At 39.1% G+C, this 22,271-nt stretch overlaps 1 protein-coding gene and 1 pseudogene across 1 annotated transcript in view; both read right to left on the bottom strand.

Moving 5' to 3' along the window:
- The window catches only part of CLCA4 (chloride channel accessory 4), a 30,363-nt gene extending 19,205 nt beyond the window's left edge, over positions 1-11,158 (bottom strand). Inside the window, exons 1-4 of the mRNA XM_061121479.1 lie at positions 10,943-11,158; positions 5,672-5,812; positions 5,384-5,531; positions 974-1,082 (exon numbers count right to left, since the gene is read on the bottom strand). Coding sequence (XP_060977462.1) covers positions 974-1,082; positions 5,384-5,531; positions 5,672-5,812; positions 10,943-11,101 — 557 coding nt within the window. The 5' untranslated portion in view covers positions 11,102-11,158. The remainder of the gene's footprint in view (positions 1-973; positions 1,083-5,383; positions 5,532-5,671; positions 5,813-10,942) is intronic.
- Positions 11,159-11,692: 534 nt separating this feature from the next.
- Positions 11,693-13,547, bottom strand: LOC133040247 (PHD finger protein 10-like; annotated as a pseudogene).
- Between the last annotated feature and the right edge of the window lie 8,724 nt (positions 13,548-22,271).

Consider the following 22,271-nt stretch of genomic DNA (forward strand, 5'->3'; position numbering starts at 1 on the left):
TGACTGAGCAACTTTTACTCTCACATGTTAACAACCACGATGAATAGCCTGTAGCAGAGATAAGATTTTAGGGGAATATGACCTAAACAAAGAACTTCCCACCTGCCTGCCAAAGCAGGAGACATAAGAGACATGGATTCTATCCCTGGATTGGGAAGATCCCCTAGAGAAAGAAGGGCATGACAACACATTCCAGTATTCTTCACTGGAGAATCCCAGGGACAGAGGAACCTGGCAAGCAACCGTCCATAGTCTGGCAAAGGGTTGGACACAACTGAAGTGACTTAACATGCATGCATGATCTAAACAAATGTTATCAACATAATAATCTTTGAAATATGCATCCTAAAAGTTGGTGCTACGGTGAGGAAGAATCTTCACTGAAATTTGTACATTTTTTAATAAGTCCCCATTCTCAGCAGGGCATCTAAGGTTGATTAAGCAGCTGGCACCCAATTTTATACTTATTAGCCCACATATTCTGTTCTCTTGATCTCATAATCGAGAGGATTGTCTATTGTTAAGTGTGATGCTTCACAGATATTTTAACGTAAACTTTATTAATCTCAAGAAATTTCTCCTTGGCTCTTTGAAGCTGGTTGATTTCCTGCTCAACTGGCATTCTCCACTACTTATTTTTTCATTCTTTTGTAGTGTAAATAATTTTTACCTCCTAGAACATAGTACAACCCTTTACATAGAGCATTAACTTCAGCAAAAATGAGTTCTGGCAGCTATGGTAGAGAGGTATAAAAATAAATCAACTTGACCACCAGATGCTCTTGAATCTATGTGTATTTTAAACAACCAGTTTCTTTCAGGTATATTTTCTTAAAAAACCAAAAAGCTCTGTTTTGTGATATGGCATTCATTATCTGCATTGGGACAAAAATGAAAGAAAGGCTTTTAAAGAAATAAGTCTAAGGAAAATAAGTTACTGCCAGCAGTAATTTAAAAATGTAAATATTCATGCCTTGTTGCTTCAATTTTCCTTGACTTTGCCCTGTAGAAAGGCTCATCATCGTTGTACTCATCAAACACTCCCCAGCGGAGATGGGCCCACTCGTGGACAAGCAGTCTACCTGTGGGAAAATATTTCAAATCCATGATTATATTTTAAGTGACATAACTTGTCCCTCATATTTTAATAAAAAATTTAAAGTCCAGAATATTTAAATAGCTGCTAGCATTTGTATTTTGTTTCTAAAACACATATTGCATTATATTTCATTGCATTAATTATCTCATTTCAGCATATTATTTTTTATTCCACATCTGTTAAGTCAACAAACGATTTACTATGTATATGATGTGGGCAGAACAGTTTGAACTCTGAGTTTTGGTTCTTGGGGGGTCAAAAAGTCTTAGATATTACTGTGGTTTTTATCCCTACAAAAGTTACTGCTACCATAGCATAAACATATATAAAGCACATCTATGGTATTAAAATTTCATGAAGGTACAACTAATTTAAAAATGTCTACATATGCTTGCTAAGGATTGATAATGAAAAAAAGGTTGAAAAACACTGCTGTAGACAAAATATAATTTGAGGATGTCTAATGAGGTGATAGTGAAGAAGAACTAAAGAGCCTCTTGATGAAAGTGAAAGAGGAGAGTGAAGAAGTTGGCTTAAAGCTCAACATTCAGAAAACAAAGATCATGGCATCTGGTCCCATCACTTCATGGCAAATAGATGGAGAAACAGTGGGAACAGTGGCAGACTGGTTTTTTGGGGCTCCAGAATCACTGCAGATGGTGATTGCAGCCATGAAATTAAAAGACGCTTACTCCTTGGAAGGAAAGTTATGACCAGTGTAGACAGCATATTAAAAAGCAGAGACATTACTTTGTCAAAAAAGGTCTGTCTAGTCAAGGCTATGGTTTTTCCAGTAGTCATGTATGGATGTGAGAGTTGGACTATAAAGAAAGCTGAGTGCCGAAGAATTGATGCTTTTGGACTGTGGTGTTGGAGAAGACTCTTAAGAGTCCCTTGGACTGCAAGGAGATCCAGCCAGTGCATCCTAAAGGAAATCAGTCCTCAATGTTCACTGGAAGGACTAATGTTGAAGCTGAAACTCCAATACTTTGGCCACCTGCTGCGAAGAGCTGACTGATTTGTAAAGACCCTGACGCTGGGAGGGATTGGGGGCAGGAAGAGAAGGGGACGACAGAGGATGAGATGGTTGGATGGCATCACTGACTCAATGGACATGAGTTTGGGTAAACTCCAGGAGCTGGGGATGGACAGCGAGGCCTGGTGTACTGCAGTCCATGGGGTTGCAAAGAATCGGACACAACTGAGTGACTGAACTGAACTGAATGAGGTAATTAGTTTATAGTACTTAGCACATATAAGCATTAATTAAATAAAAACAACTATTTTTAATTATATATATTCAGCACTGTACTAGATACTAAGAAATATAGATATGAGTAAGATAGAGTCCTTGAGTAGGATAAGGTTTTAGAGTGAGTCAGAACTAAACTTTTTTTCCCTAAGAGTTTCAGGATTAATAGAAGCATAAAGGTTAAATCGAAGCTTAAAATGCACAAAGAAGAATAACTACATTTTTGTTTTAGCAATATTAAGAAAAACTTTAGTGGAAATTGAAATAGAGAAGTAGAATTTGAAAATATAGTCTGGTCCACTACAATGTGTGTTTCTCCAACTATAATGACCTCATGAGACATGAAAATAGGGGGAAAATGTCACCATTATGAAGAAGTCATGCTTCTTCTTTAAACCTTTGCTACTCAATATGTGTTCCTTGTACCAGCAGTGTCAGGATCACCTGGGAGCTGACAAGACACGTAGAATGTTGTGCCTACTCTAGACCTAATGACTTAGAATTTGGTCAAGACCCCTAAATTACTGTTCTACATATTAAAGTTTAAAAACACTGTTTTTAGGTTTCTTAGGCAAATGGTGCCAATGAGTGAGCATGAATTATTTGTATCCTTCAGGGTGGGAGGAAAAAGCTCTCATATCAACGACTGTGATAGAAATTTGGTGAACTTTAAGAAAACTCATATCTTCCTGCATCTGTGGTTCCTTTTTTAGAACAGTCCACGTCAGATTGACTTTTTTCCAGCTCGTGGCTGGTTGCCTGGCTCCCATGGTTTCCTCAGTTTGTTGAAAGGATAGAATTCAGGTACCCTGACCACACACGTGCTGTGGTGTTCTGTGCTTAGTCGCTCAGTTGTGTCTGACTCTTTGTGACCCCATGGACTGTAGCCTGCCAGGCTCCTCTGTCCATGGGGATTCTCCAGACAAGAATACTGGAGTGAGTTGCCATGTCTTCCTCTAGGGGAAGGGTTCAACCCAGGGATTGAACCCAGGTCTCCCACATTGCAGGTGGATTCTTTACTGTCTGAATCAGCAGGGAAGCCCAAGAATACTGGAGTGGGTAACCTATCTCTTCTCCAGGGCACCACATATACAAAAGGGTAACTATGTGAGGAGATGATATGTTAATTAGCTCAACCATGGTAATCATTTTACTATGTCCAGGTATGTGAAATCATTGTGTTATACATCTTAATTATATACAATTGTTATTAAAAAGTAGTTCCTCTGACTTAGAATTCCATTCTTATCTCAATTATTGGCTCAGTTCCTACTAGTCCTGTTCTTACTTCCAATAGTATTTCACTGTATGTGTGTGTGTGTGGGGGGGGGGGGGGGGGCGGGGTATACTTCTAGTATCTGCTTTGGAGGCAGCTTCCAGACATGCTGAACTGCTGCTTGAGGGTCCAAAAACTCTTTCCAGGGAACTATTGCTTTGCTGTTATCATTTTTATTACAAATTGCATAGATTTTGAAGAGTTTCTTCTTAATCTTATTTCCTCCCAAAGCCCTGTTGTTTTTAAGGCATCGTTTTCCAGAATTTGAGTTTTCCCACAAACACATGTATCACATTATGGGAGAAATACTTGTCTAAGAAAGAGAGGGAAACTGTCAGTTATGGGATGGGATAATCTGAGAAGTGTGGGAAAAGAAAAGAGCTCCAGTGGGGGTATTGCTTTTAAAAACTGAAGAAAATCTTCCTCTTCTAAGACAGGTGGAGATGGAGGGAGATGACATGGACATGAGTTTGGAAGTAGAAAGGTAGAAGGTAGGGGCTTCTACTTTCTCAATCAAGGTGTTCATTAACTTTTAAGGTGGAAAAGATTGGTTATTGGTCTTAAGAAAAGTGATAGATATTTAGGACAACTGTTAGGGGGAATGAGCGAGATGATAGGAAGCAAGTCCAATCATTGTTGAGTGGATTTGAGAGCTTCACTGATCTTGTGAAGTGTGTTTTTTAAAACAATGCCAATTAGTTTTATAATTTTCTTTCACAATCTTGGAAAGATACTACAGAAGTCAAAAGAAACTGTCTAGAAATTCAATATGGAGAAATGGCAGTTGAATAAAACATAAGGATAAAAGTGGTAAGGGAGTTGTGTTATTTACACTAGTATGTGACATGACCAACTTCGCTGGACATGCCAAGTAGAAAAGAAACTATATCTAGAAAGGCACAAGGGGCTAAAGGTGCCAAGTACAACAAACATGGTCAGATCAAAGTGAGGGGGAGAGGTAAGGCTGGGATGGGATGGGGTGATGGGGCTTTAGGATTGAGGTGGAGAACAGGTCCAGAAAATGTTGAGGATGAGGACTGACTTGTTTGACAAAGATAAAAGACTAAATAATGTTCATTGAAGGGGCAGTGCAAGAGGAAAAGTTGGTTCTGGGGAGTGCGAATTTAAGAAGTCTTTTTATTGATTAGTGCTGAGTTGGACATGCTTTGACAATGATTTTCATCTTCACCTGAAATATAATGTGCTTTAGTTCATTTCAAAAAATGATCTTAACTCTTAGATTGAACTAGATGAAATTGTCATTTTCATAGGTAAAAATGATCACTTATAAACAAGTTCATCTGGTTCAAAGAATGGGTTGAATAATAATAGCAGCTACCTGCCTATTAGTGTTTTCTCTTGGCCCTTTTCATTTTGCCTTGCATCTGCCTTTCATGGAGGTGGCATGTGATTAATATCCAGCAATGGAGAACTGAAAAATTAAAATCTAAAATGTGTTCCTAAAGTAAAAATTTATCATGGCTGTCCCATATTCAAATTTCTGTAGAGACCATACTGAGTACACTTACAAGGATTATCTAGTTTAATGTTTCCAACAATTCTATAAGGCAGGAGCAGCTCCTCTATTCATCATTTTTAAAGGAAATAAGCACAGAAAGTCTTGGTCACTTGTCCAAGGTCACACACAACCATAGGGGAGTCGGAATTTAAGCCTACGAGGCTTGCATACTAAACATGGATACAAATCTGCATGTTGGAATCATTGCAAAATATTTGTTTTAACCAAAATTCCTACCTGATGGTCCAAATTCATTTTGCTTCTTTCCAAGTACAAAGTCGGGAGTGAAATGAATATATTCTCCTTTTTCTTCACAGGCTGTGAATTGTTTAGTATATGGTTCATATCTACCTGGGAGTGTAGGTGGAGCAACTCTAATATCTGCCTGAGAACGTTTAAAAAGGTGTTTAAAAAATCAGAATAGAAATTATAACATTTATGTGAAAAATTCTGAAATGATTAATTAACATCAAATTTGAGAAGCAGCAGAGAAAATATTTTTAAGAGATGCTTTTTGATTCTTACATGTTTGTAGCTTTCATGTTTTGGCCTCTTGTATTGAGTGATGTTCTTCCAGTTCTCTGGAATTAATATTGATACATTTTTGAAAAAAAATCTGTTTTCTGTGGCTTCAAACAGGTAAGTAGATGCATCAATCACCATGTTCTGTTATTATAGGAAAAAAGAGAAGTTAGGCTGGCCAAGGGAGAGTTGACTAAATGAACAGGCATTCATCACAGGCATTTCTCACCGTTAGTCATTAATAAAAAAGCAGCTGACTGGTGAGTAGGGTTTCTGATCCAAAAATCAAAATCTGTCATCTGTCAGTTCAAAATTATGACTTAATTTGCACATTTAACAGCTTTCAGTCTTCCGTAATCCTACATCAAAATGCAAATACTTATGTTTGCATTATGAGGAATTGATTAATATGATAAAGGGCATGGACTTTGGAAGCAGCTAGACTTCGTTTTGATACTAGCTTAAGCCTCTTGCTATTAAAATTTGACTGGTTTATGTGACTGCTTTGAATCTCAGCCTTCTTATCTATTTAATATACTCTTATAACCTATCTTTAATGATGGCATAAACATGAAATGAGTTATAAAAAAGGATTCTACACAAGGTAGTCATAAAACTCATTGATATCATGACTACTATAATTACTAGTAAGGTAAGGCTTTACCTGATGCAAACTGAGAAAAACAGTTTATATGGATGGGTCATAGAAGAAGTTTTCACTACCTCTCAGGAGAGGCAGTTGGGTTGGGAGCACAGGGAGTGGAGTAATGGAAATGTTTATAGGCAAGGCAGAGCTTTTTTAGGCAGAACTTCTTGCTCTGCCATCAAGGTGAAAATAATATATATTATATTATTAGTATCCCAAACCCAAAAATGTTAGGATTAATAGGAGAAATAGTTCCTCAAAAGAGCTTATTATCTAGTGGAGGAAATATATGGTTGAAAGGTTCTTTGGTGATCTATTCTACATGATCAAATCCACTGAAAAATTGAAGAATACTGGGTGCTGGATGATGATGTCACCCTCTTCATGTTGCTGGCAAAGAGCACAGTCTACAGTATTTTTTATTTGAAAATATCTCCTCCTTTTTAATTCTTCCTGACCTAAGACCAGAATATAACTCTTCTTCAGAAACTCCAAGGATGTCTTTCCTTTTCTCTGGAAGATGGTCTAGTGCGCTCTTAGTGTATTGAAGAGATCATTAAAGTGATTAGGCTCAGGGCAGGGATTAGCCAGAAGCTAGAGTACACAGAACTGAAGACCAGAGTACTGGCTGTCAGTATGACAATGGCTTTACAGAACTCCCACAGTAAGTTGGAGGTTACTTCTCAATTGATTAAAATTATATTTTTCCAAGTATTCGAGCAAAAACCTGTGAAGTTTCTGACTCCTACTTTCCCTCAACCCTTCTCTATCCCACACATCTAAACTATCAGCAAATTTCCCCATAATACTCTCAGAAAATGTCCAGGATCACACCATATTAATGATCTCTCCCACAATACCTCCATTCCTATTCACCATCACTTTTCATCTGCTGCAGCTTCCTACTAATGTCCCTTGACACCTCTATGCTCACAGCTTATACAGGATGGGTGATAAGTGGAAGCCCTGTAGAGAGTGTCCTCAACACTGCCATCAGAGTGATCTCAGAATAAGCAAGACAGGGCACACCTGACCTCTGTTCAGACCCTCCTATGGATTTCATCTCACTCGAAGTAAAAGCCCAGATCTCTCCAGTGGTCTGGGCCCTGCTATCTCTCCACCTTCAGCTCTCCTCAGTCTTCCTGCTCATTCACAGCTGTTTCCCTGGTCACATCAAACATGCTGTCACCTCCATGCGACTGCAACTGCTGTCCCCTCCCCAGATTTTCAGTGGGTCTTCCCTCACTAATCTCAGGCCTCTGCCCAGATATCACATCTAGTGAGACATTTCCTGACCACCCTGCCTGAAACAGTAACCCACATTCTCTTCCTACCCCAGCTCTACAATGACTGCCTATCTCTCTTTGCTGATTTATTTTACTGCATAGGAACTTACTACTACAGACTTGTTTACATTGATTTTTTTTTTATTATCTGTATCATCTGAAGAGAGTATACATTGAAAGAGATCAGGAGCTTTAAGAAAATTCACTGCTTTCTCGCCTGGAATGCCATAAGCAAGCATTCAATAAATCATTGTTTAAAGAACAGACAAGTCCAATTGCTAATTTACAGATAGGAAACAGAGGATCACACATGCTGATGACCAGAAAGCAGACCGAGTTCTGAGCCAGGGATCAGTCAGAAGCTAGGGTACAGAAAACTGAAGACCCAGAGGACTGGCTAGGAGTTTGGAAGAGGACTTCAGAGATCTCCTAAATTAGACCAAAGATTACTTTGTCACTGGCCTAAAGCAGATGAAATTATTTTCCCTAAGAATGTCTCTCCTCTCTTTTTGTTTTGGAATATTTAGATCTCAATCAGTTGTTTTCTGCTTAAAGTGATGACTCTCTCTCTCCCTTTGAGTGTATATAGCATGTAGTAAATTGAATTGTAGTACAGTTTGGGAAAATAGGATCACTGCATACAGTTTTGTGGGCTGGGAATTGTACAAGTCCACGGGATTCAATTTATTTTGTAGTCTTGTAACACTATACAGCTGTCTTGAGTAGTGGTATGTTTATAAAGTCATGGAGAGATTTCAAATACTCTATATCAGATGACTGTGATATCTTGGGGCCTGCTGGGGTGGCTAAAAATGGTTCTCAGAGGCTTCCATGCAGAATTTTATAATATTCCATCTATTTTCCTTCTCATAATTCCTATAATATCCTAGTTGGATCAAAGAAGATTAAGATATTAATGTTTCAAAAAAAAGTACTCTTAAACCCAAAAGACACGAGAATAAAAGGAATAAGGAAAGTTGACAATTGAAACTCAGGTTATAAGTTATGAATCAATTCAACATATCTTACTACGGTCAGATAGTATCCCAAGAATAAGAGCATATTCACTGTTCACCCTTTACAAAAAGAGCGATTTTTGTTATCTTATATAAACTGGATCTCAAATCCAGATCTATCAGCTTTCAAAACCCATGTGCAGGATCTCAGCTCTGATTGTACTATTTAACTTGACCTTGGGAAAATTATTTCCTTTTCCAAATCCCAGTTTTCCCTTCTATATAATGTGGATGAGAGTATTTCACAAGGTTGTCTGAAAATATCAATGTAAGGACTTTGTAGATGACTCAGAGAATGCCAGAAAACATTCTTCTTATCTGGGAATGTCTGCTAAACATTGAACTTTTACATTTAATAGAGGGCCATTTTAACAAATGTTTTGCCCCTACAAACAATTCTTCCAAATACTGTTTCCTGAGCTTCAGTTAGTTTTGATACTGATCAGCTAGCTGGATACTAAAAAAGCCACCATTCAGAATCAACTATATTAACTGCTACTCAAGCCTGTGTTCATCGGTAAATTAATCTTTGTATTTTCCCGGAATTCAAAATGTACCAGTAAGTAAATACTGCTGTGCTTAAGATTATAATGGCAGCCACAATATCACCTGCTCACCTTTCAGGTCAAGCCCATCAGCTTTTGATGGATAACAACACCCATGGGGAAAGCAGAAAGTGAGAGCTTAAGGAAACAATAGTGAAGGAGTTAAATATAAGGAGTTAGTAAATGTTGAGGTGAGTGACAGGGAGAATTAATTTACATGGCTGTAACACCAGTCTCTTTATTATATGGAACGTTATAGTTGGATGAAATAATAGATATGAGTCTTTGGTTCAGTCCTGGAAACTTTCTCTGGTCTATCCACACTTCCGAGTGAACTCAATTACTCTCAACGGCTTGAAATCTCATCTACACACTGATGATTCCCAAGTTTTTATCTCTCCCTAGATTTCCTCCTTGAATTCAGATTCATATCTCCAACCATATAGATACCTAATGGACTTCCCAGGTGGCGCTAGTGGTAAAGAACCTGTCTGTCAATACAGGAGACATAAAAGACTCAGGTTAGATCCCTGCGTCAGGAAGACTCCTAGAGAAAGAAATGGCAAAAGTATCTCAATTTCAAAATTTTGCAAACTAACTTCTGATCTCCCAGCCACCAAATTTTCTCCACTTAATTCTTTTCCTTCTCCATCAATGATAATTCCACCCTTCCAAGTGTTCAGACCAAAACCCTCGAAGTCTTCTGTGACTTTTATTTTTCCCTCTTCCCTTCCCCTACCCCACACATCTAAATCATTAGCAGACTTGTCTCTGATAAGCTCATGGCAAAGAACACATTCAGGATCACACCACGTTAATGATGTCTACCACAATACCCCTGTTCATAGTCACTGTCATTTCTCACTTCCAACAGCTCCCTCCACAGTTCTAACAGCTTATACAAGATGAGTGACATGGGAAAACCCTCTCCAGTGTTTCCTCAACACTGCAGACAGAATGACTCCACAGCAAGTACAAGAGAGCACACCTCTCCTCTTCTATGGATTCTGATTTCACTCAGAGTGAAAGTCCAGATCTCTCCAATGGTCTGGGCCCTGCTACCTGTCTACCTTCAGTTGTCCCCCACTCTTCCTCCTCCTCATTCACAGTTGTTTCCTTGGTCACATCAAGCATATTGCCATCTCCATTCTGCTCACCTAGTGTCCACTCCAAGGTTTTCAGTGGACTCCTTCCTCACTCATCTCAGGTCTCCAACCCAGATGTTACATCTAGTGAGATTCCCTGACTACCCTGCATGAAACAGTAACCTACATTCTCCCCTTATCCTAGCCCCACCATCACTGCCTATCCCCTCTGCCAGTTTATTTTACTGCATAGCAACTTACTACCATGAACCTGCTATACACTGACATGTTTTTATTGTCTGTATCATCTGAAGAAAATATATACTTCATGAGATCAAGAGTTTTAAAAAAATCTACTGCTCTCTCTCCTGTCATGAAATAGCAAGCATTTGGTAAATCATTGTTTAAAGAACATACAAGTCCAGTTGCTAACTGACAGATGGAGAAACGGAGGATCAGGGAGGCCCCATGGCTTGTCTTTGATCTTATGGTGGGACAGGGTAGAACCTTGTCTGGAACCTTCAATTTTCACTGCCCATTCCAGCGTTATTTTATTTTCTTTTTTTACTGCACCTTGGTGCTTTTAAACTTCCTGAAGTTTAAAAGTTTCCTGAGAAGTTTCCATTGCAGTTATTAACTACTATATATATATTTTTCTCATCAATTCAAATAGAAGAAATCCCATTACTTTCTTACCTGTATCTTTTCAATTAGTGTTTCATCTTCTGGCACAGCGGGGTCTATAGCAATGATAATGCCCTCGTAGCCATTGTTATTCAGCTGAACAAGGGAAGCATTGGACCCCTTCAGCAGGTATAGCATTAAGAGGAAGACAAAACTTCTGAATAACCCCATTGTTCCTCTTGAGTTGGTCCAGGCCCCAGTGTTGTTCAAGGGGCATTTCTTTCATCTTTAATTTATCCATATATATACTCCTGAACATTATCAACATTGGATAGTTATGGGACTTTGACTGTATAAAGGTCAAAGTTACATATGTGGGAAAATATTTGACTTCAGGTTACACAATTGTTTTATTGTATGTTACTGTAAAATGACCTGAATCATAGATGAGTTCAGAACTTTTTATAAAATATATTGCACATATTCCTTTTGGGACATATTTTCTATGCTTTCTAATTCTGGCCAATTTCCTCAGTATAGGCATATACTTTGTATTTTCTGAAGAGTGCAATGTGAAAATAAATAAAATTTCATCATGATATTAATAGAAATAAAAATGCTAATTTTGTTATTCAATTTTACAGTGATTTAACTATTATTTAGATTATTTACTAACAGTAAAAAAAAAAATAGAAGAAAATGTTAAGATTACTAAATGTAAATAATGCCAAATTAGGTAAGATGACTTTGAAAATTAAATTAAGTATTTTATTTTTTTATTTATTATTTTTTTTAATTTCAAAATCTTTTATTGGCATAAAATGAGAATGTTGTAAATAAATTGGCACCAAATACTTCATTTAAATGCATATTACAGTATTGGGGCCAAAAAAACTATCCCTCTTTGCTGTTTTTCCCCCTTCTGCTCACTTTCTTGGGTGTTGGGGGTGCTCGCTGACAACGGTCACAAATCCAGCGACCTGATGGGATAGCACCAAGGCCCACACAAAAAGCATGATAACCTCTGTCACACACATCACAGAACATCATTTCTTCTTCATGGTGGGGTTGTCCACATATAATGCAAGTCTTACACTCCATACACTGCCATGGGTAGGTCTTAATCATAGAAACAAGCTCCATGGTCATATCCAGGCAAGAAGGATGGCCACTGTTGTCACACTGGGAGCAGTGTACAAGTGACTCAGCCTCCCCTCTCTTGTTGGACTCCTTACCCTTCAGACAAATTCCTCATAGAGCATTTGGAATGACCTTTGGCTTGTACCCAGGAACTGACTTGGACAGTACAGAACGTTTGGAAGCATCTTTGCGTGGAGGGGCAGCCTTGTCCCTGGACCTCTGTCTTCCTTGCAAAGGCTCCTCCTGGCCTTCGGGAAGGCCTTCCCCCTCGGACACGTGGCCAGAGGAGCTGTCCGAAGTGCCTTTGTTTTTCCGTTTCTCATCACCTCGACCATCTTCGGCATCATCTGAGTCAACATTGCTCTCAAGAGCAGGGAGCTCAGGGTCGGGGGGCTTGCGGGGGGGGGGGGGGGGGGCGTGGGGGCGGGGGGGCTCGTAAAGCACTGTGTTTAGTGGCAAATACCGCAGCTCATCCGATGAGTACCTTTTGTAGTATTCCTGGAACTGTCCGGGGATGAGGGCCACCGGGTAAGAACCGACCTTGGTTCCCTCTGTTGGTAGCACTTTGTACTTCCCTTGAGGCACCTGGATAATGTGTGTCTGTAAGTCAAAATAAACTCTCCTCTCTTCGATTCGCTCCCGGTTTAAGTTGCTGTTAAATTCAGCTGCTTTTTTGGCAGCTTTCTTAATGTACTCAGGCACTTTGCTGGCTTCAGCTTTCTGAGTATTCTGTTGTTGCATTTGAGAATACTGTTTATAGTGATCTGTAATTCGTTGGCGTTCTTTTTCCTGTAGAATAACAGAATATTCAGCATGTTTGGCTGGATATTCTTTTATCATTAAATCGAGTACTTCATCACTGCGCAACGCTGTTAGACCTAAGAGTGCACCCTGTCTCTGTGATGATGTTCAGCTTTCAGGTACAGCTTCTCCTTATGAGACGAGTCTCGTCGCTCTAAATCTGGGTATTTCCGTTTAAAGGAGGTCACACCCAAATATTCGCTGACTTGTTCTTGAAGCATATAGTATTCTGTTTCATCAGGTGGCCACTTGTACTCTATCAAATCTTCTGCTGGATAGTAGCTAAAGCCAAGATCCTGGCTGGAAGTGTCGCAGCTCCTGGAGCTGTCTCCAGAGCCCATTCGCCTTCTTTTGGACGGCTGGGTCCCATCATTTGAATTATCTTCATTATCATCCTTCGGGGACTGGGCTCCGGGGGTGGCCGGATCGCTGTCGCACAGCCACGGAGACAGCGCCGTCCCGAGCGCCCGGCGCTGCCGCCTCTGCCACCGTCGCCGCCTCCTAAATTAAGTATTTTAAAGACTGATAAATTAGGGGAAACTTAATAAAGTTATTAGAGTAAGTTTTTAAAGCCCTGTCCAGTAAAGAATGAATAGAATTTGTTTTTAATCAAGTGTATAAAAAAAGAATGGAATGTGTTGGTTATTACTGAGGCAGAGTGAATCATCTTAATAGTTAATATTTATTCAGTACTTACCAAGGCAGAGATTCTTTCACTTACTCCTTACTGCAACTCTGTAACATAAGTATGAATACTATTTTCATTTTATACTTGGGGAAACTGAGGCACACAATTTTGGTACCTTGCCAAGATCACATAGCTCGTGAATGGCAGAGTCAGTATTTGAACCCAATATTCTTACTCCAGAGTTTTATCATACTCCACAATAAGGCAATATTGTCTTATAAGGCAAATAATAAGATTTTTTAATGAAAAAAGGGGGTCAGGATAGGAATTATAATGATGAGTTAAGTATATCTAGTCCTAAAGAAAAGGAGCCAGGACTCATCAGAAATTCAGAAGAGAACTAAAAATAAAATAGTAAAAAATATCTTTAAGAGCTTAAGTAGGAGGATACCTGTGCTACATTCTGAACAAAGACAGAAATATAGATCAATGGAACAGAATAGAAAGCCCAGAGATAAATCCACAAACCTATGGACACCTTATCTTCGACAAAGGAGGCAAGGATATACAATGGAAAAAAGACAACCTCTTTAACAAGTGGTGCTGGGAAAACTGGTCAACCACTTGTAAAAGAATGAAACTAGAACACTTTCTAACACCATACACAAAAATAAACTCAAAATGGATTAAAGATCTAAATGTAAGACCAGAAACTATAAAATTCCTAGAGGAGAACATAGGTAAAACACTCTCCGACATGAATCACAGCAGGATCCTCTGTGACCCACCTCCCAGAATATTGGAAATAAAAGCAAAAAAAAACAAATGCGACCTAATGAAACTTAAAAGCTTTTACACAACAAATGAAACTATAAGCAAGGTGAAAAGACAGCCCTCAGATTGGGAGAAAATAATAGCAAATGAAGAAACAGACAAAGAATTAGTCTCAAAAATATACAAGCAACTCCTGAAGCTCAATTCCAGAAAAATAAATGACCCAATCAAAAAATGGGCCAAAGAACTAAACAGACATTTCTCCAAAGAAGACATACAGATGGCTAACAAACACATGAAAAGATGCTGAACAAGCAAAAGATTTTTATCAAGATAGAAGTTTTATCATATGTGTTCAGATTCCGACCTCTTAGGTAGCATCTCATACCCTCCTTCCATTCATTCAGGAATATTATGGAATAACTTTACATTCATAGAATTAATATTTTATGCAAGATACAGGGTGGAGTCACTATACTAGCCACTGCAGGTGAATTGTGATTACCTGGAGGGATTAGACTAGGTATTGACAAACATATACTAGGCAGTCTTTCTTGGTTTCCTCACTGACCTCACTTCCTACTTCCCTCTACCTCTCCCTAAACTCTCTTGAGTTTTTTCAAATGTAATTACTATGAATTGTTTTTATATAATACTTTTATAATGCATGAAAAACTTTATTGAACTTCAAAATAGAGGGTTTTATTAAGTTTAGTTTTCACATAATAACCCAAAGGGAAAATAGTTGGTAGAATTTGATTAATAATAGATTCCAATGGGTAACAGTTTCTATTGCATAGTATCAACGTCTGAGTGAGCATTTAGAGAACTTACATTTACTGTGTTAATAATTCCCTATTCTACTCTCTTTCTGTCCCAAGTAGGCATTTTATTGGCTGCCATAAATCATGATGGATTCACATTTGAATGAGTAACACTGTTTTCCAAGAGCCATAAAGCAAGCAAACAAACATGTTTCTCCTTGCTATTTTACATCTATCAAAAACAGCAGAAGTCTCTTACACTTCTCATAGGGGGAATCAATATGCCAAGTTAAGAAAATAGGATATTAATTTTATGTTCTTTTTTTCTTTTTAACATTCCATCCCAGCTTCTCTTTTAGGGGAATTTTGGTGAGTAACACTGAATTCCCCAGGGAGAGTCAGATTTTGATTGCCATAGCGACACAGGATCTCTTATCAAGGGATTTTTAAATCATGGGTCAGTCACATGGTAAGACAGTAACAGCCAGTTTCTTTCCTTATGAAAAGAGGACTTGGATTGGCAATACTGAGGCAGGCGTACGGTCTGTGATTTCACTTTTGATTTCCTTGAAGGAATGATGTTTGCAATGTCTTCATTTTTAAAAAATGAAGAGTTTCTTTCTGAATTGTTAAACTGAGTTACCCCACCTTACAAAATTCCCTGAAGGTAATGAGTTCTCCACTAATAACACATAATTTAAGGTATAAATAGGTTGGAATTCCTCCTTTGATATTGTTTCTTCCTCCTCCTTTTGTGGATCTTCCTATCCGCACTGTGTATATTGTGTTCTAGATTACTTGTGTTAAGCACACATTGGTCAGAATCCTTTCCTGCCTTCTAGAGTCAGATCTGGAAATCAATCTCTCTTTCTCTACTGCTAGTACACAATTTATGAGAGGTTGTGGTTCCCTATGTACCTGATTAGATAAGTACCTGCTTTTCAAACTATGTTTTGGAGATAGTAGAGGGAATATGTTTCTGAGTTCTAGACCTGGAGAGAAGCATTAGAAACCCCAACTGTGGCTTCAGTTCAGTTCAGTTTAGTAGCTCACTCATGTCTGACTCTTTGCAATCCCATGAACGGCAGGACGGCAGGCCTCCCTGTCCATCACCAGCTCCCGGAGTTTACCCAAACTCATGTCCATTGAGTTGGTGATGATATCTAACCATCTCATCCTCTGTCGTCCCCTTCTCCTCCTGCCTTCAATCTTTCCCCAAATCAGGGTCTTTTCACATGAGTCAGCTCTTCCCAGCAGGTGGCCAAAATATTATTGTAGTTTCAGCTTCAACATCAGTCCATCCAATGAACACCAGGACTGATCTCCTTTAGAATGGACTGGTTGGACCTCCTTGCAGTCCAAGAGACTCTCAAGAGTCTTCTCCAACACCACAGTTCAAAAGCATCAATTCTTTGGCACTCAGCTTTCTTCACAGTCTAACTCTCACATCCATACATGACCACTGGAGAAACCATAGCCTTGACTAGACAGACCTTTGTTGGCAAGGTAATGTCTCTGCTTTTTACTATGCTGTCTAGGTTGGTCATAACTTTCCTTTCAAGGAGTAAGCATCTTTTAATTTCATGGCTGCAATCACCATCTGCAGTGATTTTGGAGCCCCAAAATAAAGTCAGCCACTGTTTCCACTGTTTCCCCATCTATTTGCCATGAAGTGATGGGACTGGATACCATGATCTTAGTTTTCTGAATGTTGAGTTTTAAGCCAGCTTTTTCACTCTCCTCTTTCACTTTCATCAAGAGGCTCTTTAGTTCTTCACTTTCTGCCATAAGGGTGGTGTCCTCTGCATATCTGAGGTTATTGATACTTTCCCCAGCAATCTTGATTCCAGCTTGTGCTTCTTCCAGCCCAGCATTTCTCATGATGTACTCTGCATATAATTAAATAAGCAGGGTGACAATATACAGCCTTAATGTACTCCTTTTCCTATTTGGAACCAGTCTGTTGTTCCATGTCCAGTTCTAACTGTTGCTTCTTGACCTGCATACAGGTTTCTCAAGCGGCAGGTCAGGAGGCCTGGTATTCCCATCTCTTTCAGAATTTTCCACAGTTTATTGTGATCCACACAGTCGAAGGCTTTGGCATAGTCAATAAAGCAGAAATAGATGTTATTCTGGAACTCTCTTGCTTTTTCGATGATCCGGTGAATGTTGGAAATTTGACCTCTGGTTCCTCTGCCTTTTCTACAATCAGCTTGAACATCTGAAAGTCATGGTTCATGTATTACTGAAGCCTGGCTTGGAGAATTTTGAACATTACTTTACTAGGGTATGAGATGAGTGCAATTGTGCGGTAGTTTGAGCAATCTTTGGCATTGCCTTTCTTTGGGATTGGAATGAAAACTGACCTTTTCCAGTCTTGGGGCCATTGCTGAGTTTTCCAAATTTGCTGGCATATTGAATGCAGCACTTTCACAGCATCATCTTTCAGGATTTGAAATAGCTCAACTGGAATTCCATCACCTCCAATAGCTTAGTTTGTAGTGATGCTTCCTAAGGCCCACTTGACTTCACATTCCAGGATGTCTGGCTCTAGGTGAGTGATCACACCATCGTGATTATCTGGGTCATGAAGATCTTTTTTGTACAGTTCTTCTGTGTATCTTTGCCACCTCTTCTGCTTCTTTTAGGTCCATACCATTTCTGTCCTTTTTGAGCCCATCTTTGCATGAAATGTTCCCTTGGTATCTCTAATTTTCTTGAAGAGATCTCTAGTCTTTCCCATTCTATTGTTTTCCTCTATTTCTTTGCATTGATCACTGAGGAAGGCTTTCTTATCTCTCCTTGCTATTCTTTGGAACTCTGCATTCAAATGGGTATATCTTTGCTTTTCTCCTTTGCTTTTCACTTCCCTTCTTTTCTCAGCTATTTGTAAAGCCTCCTCAGACAGCCATTTTGCTTTTTTTAATCTCTTTTTCTTGGGGATGACCTTGATTCCTATCTCCTGTACAATGTCATGAACCTCTGTCCATAGTTCATCAGGCACTCTGCCTATCGGATCTAGTCCCTTAAATCTATTTCTCACTTCCAGTGTATAGTCATAAGGGATTTGATTTAGGTCATACCTGAATGGTCTAGTGGTTTTCTCCACTTTCTTCATTTTTAGTCTGAATTTGGCAATAAGGAGTTCATGATTGGAGCCACAGTCAGCTCCTGGTCTTGTTTTTGCTGACTGTATAGAGCTTCTCCATCTTTTGCTGCAAAGAGTATAATCAATCTGATTTCAGTGTCAACCATCTGGTGATGTCCATGTGTAGAGTCTTCTCTTGTGTTGTTGGAAGAGGGTGTTTGCTATGACCAGTGCGTTCTCTTGGCAGAACTCTATTAGCCTTTGTCCTGCTTCATTCTATACTCCAAGGCCAAATTTGCCTGTTACTCCAGGTGTTTCTTGACTTCTTACTTTTGCATTTCAGTCCCCTATAATGAAGAGGACATCTTTTTTGGGTGTTAGTTCCAGAAGGTCTTGTAGGTCTTCATAGAACTGTTCAACTTCAGCTTCTTCAGTGTTACTGGTTGGGGCATAGACTTGGATTACCATGATTTTGAATGGTTTGCCTTGGAAATGAACAGAGATCATTCTGTCGTTTTTGAGATTGCATCCTTTTACTGCATTTCAGACTCTTTTGTTGACCATGATGGCTATTCCATTTCTTCTAAGGGATTCCAGACCACAGTAGTAGATATAATGGTCATCTGAGTTAAATTCACCCTTAGTTAGCTGACTCCTAGAATGTTGACATTCACTCTTGCCATCTCCTGTTTGACCACTTCCAATTTGCCTTGATTCATAGACCTAACATTCCAGGTTCCTATGTAATATTGCTGTTTATAGCATCGGACTTTGCTTCTATCACCAGTCCCATCCATTGGTGTTGTTTTTGTTTTGGCTCCATCTCTTCATTCTCTCAGGAGTTATTTCTCCACTGATCTGCAGTAACATATTGGGCACCTAACGACCTGGGAAGTTCATCTTTCAATGTCCTATCATTTTGCCTTTTCATATTGTTCATGGGGTTCTCAAGGCAAGAATACTGAAGTGGTTTGCCTTCTCCAGTGGACCACATTCTGTCAGACCTCTCCACCATGACTCACCCGTCTTGGGTGGCACCACACAGCATGGCTTAGTTTCATTGAGTTAGACAAAGCTGTGGTCCATGTGATCAGATTGGCTAGTTGTCTGTGATTGTGGTTTCAGTCTGTCTGCCCTCTGATGCCCTCTCTCAGTGCCTACCATCTTACTTGGTTTTCCCTTACCTTGGATGTGGGGTATCTCTTCAAGGCTGCTCCAGCAAAGTGCAGCCACTGCTCCTTACCTTGGACTTGGACTTGGACTGTGGCTTCAGGTCAAATCATATTTCTTAGTCCAGTTTTGCCATTGATCTAGCCAATATTTTGATTTTCTAACTCCTATACTCATTTCTAAATTAGTTCCAACTTCTGAAAAGGAAATGGCTGGGGCTTTTGTATATGTGTCTGTGATTTAAAAGTCCAAAGTATTAATTAAATAGGAAACAGTATAAAATCACATATTTATAGTTTCTTGGAACATCCCACCAATAATGGTTTCCTATTGGCCCTTCTTCCTACTTAGTGACCAGTTTTCCCCTTTCTTTTCTCATTCTCTGCTTATTCTCACTTATTCCTTTCAGGACTGTTAAATTCCTGGAACTGCAAATACTTTTCTCTGTTCTACAAAGTAGTACTTTAGCTCTCTCCTGCTGCTGCTCCCAAACTTGCACATTGAAGCCTGTTAAAGATGAGTGAGTGATCATCACTGACTGAGTGATAGTCACTCACTCAGTCACATCTGACACTTTGCAACCCCATGAACTGTAGCTTACCAGGCTCCTCTGTCCATGGAATTCTCCAGGTAAGAATACTGGAGTGGGTTTCCATGTAAGAGCTATATAGTCTTATATAAACGAAACGAAGTCTACTTTCCAACAGGTTCTTCATGAGGGGATAGACAGTCAGAAAGTGAAAGTGAAGTCGCTCAGTCCTGTCCGACTCTTTTCGACAGCGTGGACTATAGTTTGCCAGGCTCCTCTGTCCATGGAATTTTCCAGGCAAGAGTACTGGAGTGGTTTGCCATTTCCTTCTCCAGGAGATCTTCCTGATGCAGCTATCGAACCCTCTCCCACATTGCAGGCAGACGCTTTACCATCTGAGCCACCAGGGAAGCCCTTAGACAGTCAGAGGTGGTTTCATTTTCTCTTATTGTTAGAGGAACTATACCTTGTTCAACTAGTCTTTATAGTGCTAGCCATATGGTGTAAAACCCTATTTTCAAAGAGTTTTAATTTCATAATCAAGCAGTTAGGCAGCCTTCTTACTGAATCCTTAGTCACCAGATTTTCTGGCTCCAGTTCCTCTTGTACATCAGTTGTCTCACGTACAATGTCATCTTTCCCTTCTCCAATTCTTCAAGAGAATATCATTACCTTCAGATTGGCACAAACCTTGATTTGCTGTTTAGAATATATCAGAATCTGGTCAATTTACAGTTTCAATTTTGTCTTCTAATACCACCAGTAATAAATATTTCTCTCTCATACTTTGTGAAAAATCACCTTTACTTTCCACTATGGTATCCTTGACCACATTCATTTTTCTAATTATTCAATATCTAGCTTAAATTCTGCTTCCTATGGTTTCACTGACCAATACCTCCTGTCATTTCCCTTCTCTGAATTTCTGTACCCTTTGATTAATAACACAGTTTTCTACACAGAGAATCCTCTCAATTTCAGGATTTAGGGGTTGAGGTTTTGAATAGCTTCATAATACAGTTTTAGTGTTGGAAGACCTGAGAGACCTGATAGACCATCTAGTTCAACCACTGATATTATGGATGACAACACATGTCCTAGGAAAAGTGACTTAGTAGCAAAACTTCAATCAGAACATCTGACTTTTGCCCAGTGTGACCTCTTCCCATGGCTTCCTGCTCCCAACACTGAGCCAGTACCTCCTTACTCCCCCTGGCTGCCGCTGCTATGGCTGTTTGTTATACCAGCTGTACCCTGAACTCAAGGTACCTGTTTCTTTTTAGGAGTTGTAAAGTTATCAGATGCTACAGAAATTTTGTAACATATGATTCCTAAGTTAAAGACTTTCTCATTGTGTAATCAGAATTGGACAAGCCACAAGGAGAAAAAAAAAATCCTTTGAGCAAAATTGCTTTAAACCGAAAGTTTGTCCAAAGAATTTTATGCCAGGAGCAAGTACTCACAGGTTTATCTATTCATAGTGATCTCTATAATCCATTCTTGTGTATATATGGGATCCTATAAGGATCAGGGAGAACTAATATTTATTGAGCATCCATGTCAGATACTCTTATTGTTACTTTACATTAACTCATTTAGTTTTCATAATCACTAACTTTAAATTTTTATTTTTTTAAAATATTTTGTTGTAGTATAGTTGATTTAAAATGTTGTGTTATTTTATGCTGTATAGCAAATTGAGTCATGAGATAGGTATCCTATTATCTTCCTCCTTCTACAAATGGCGAAACAGAGATCAGAGATGTCAAGTAAATGTTCTGAATAATAGGCCCATAGAAGGAAGAACATGGGATTTGAACTTATGTCTTTTGTCTCTACATCATGTTATGGGTAGCTATATTTTGCCTGTTTGGTTACACATTGGACTGTGGTGGTGGACACTGTTACCGCTGTGCCCCATCTCCTCTTGCCTTTTTACTGTTCCTGTATACCTCTTCTCTCTGTGTCAGGGGACTTTTCTCTCAGTGGCTCACACTGGCAACTCTTCTCTGGAGGATGGTCCTCAGACTATGGGAGCTGCTTAATCTGTTTATGCAGACAGCCAGTGGTAGCTTACATCCTCCCAGGTAGTCCTTAGCCAGTGACTGACAAGTGCAAGGAATGTGAAATCTTACTGTCTTTGCTTCAAGTTGGGACAAGTTCTAAGATGTAACTTAGATATTAGAGCTCCCTGTGGAAAAAACCTAAAAAAAATCTCCACAGGACTGTAATCAACATCCTACTTGACTTAATCTTTCCTTGTTTTGTTTTTTTTCCTCTGTTGCCACTTTTTTCTTTGAGAACTTCCTTAATAAATTGCTTGTATGTAAAGTCTTGTCTCAGGGTTTAATTTTGGTGAATCCATTCTAAGAGTAGCATGTCTTAATTTCTCAACTATTATTTATTAAGCACTTACTATATGCCAAGCACTATGTGATATTCTTTAAATCCACTAAATCATTGAATCCTCACAAGAACCACATGAGTAGATACCATTTTTCATTTTA

The sequence above is a fragment of the Dama dama genome, chromosome 20 (assembly GCF_033118175.1).
Source record: "Dama dama isolate Ldn47 chromosome 20, ASM3311817v1, whole genome shotgun sequence".
Lineage (NCBI taxonomy): Eukaryota > Metazoa > Chordata > Mammalia > Artiodactyla > Cervidae > Dama > Dama dama.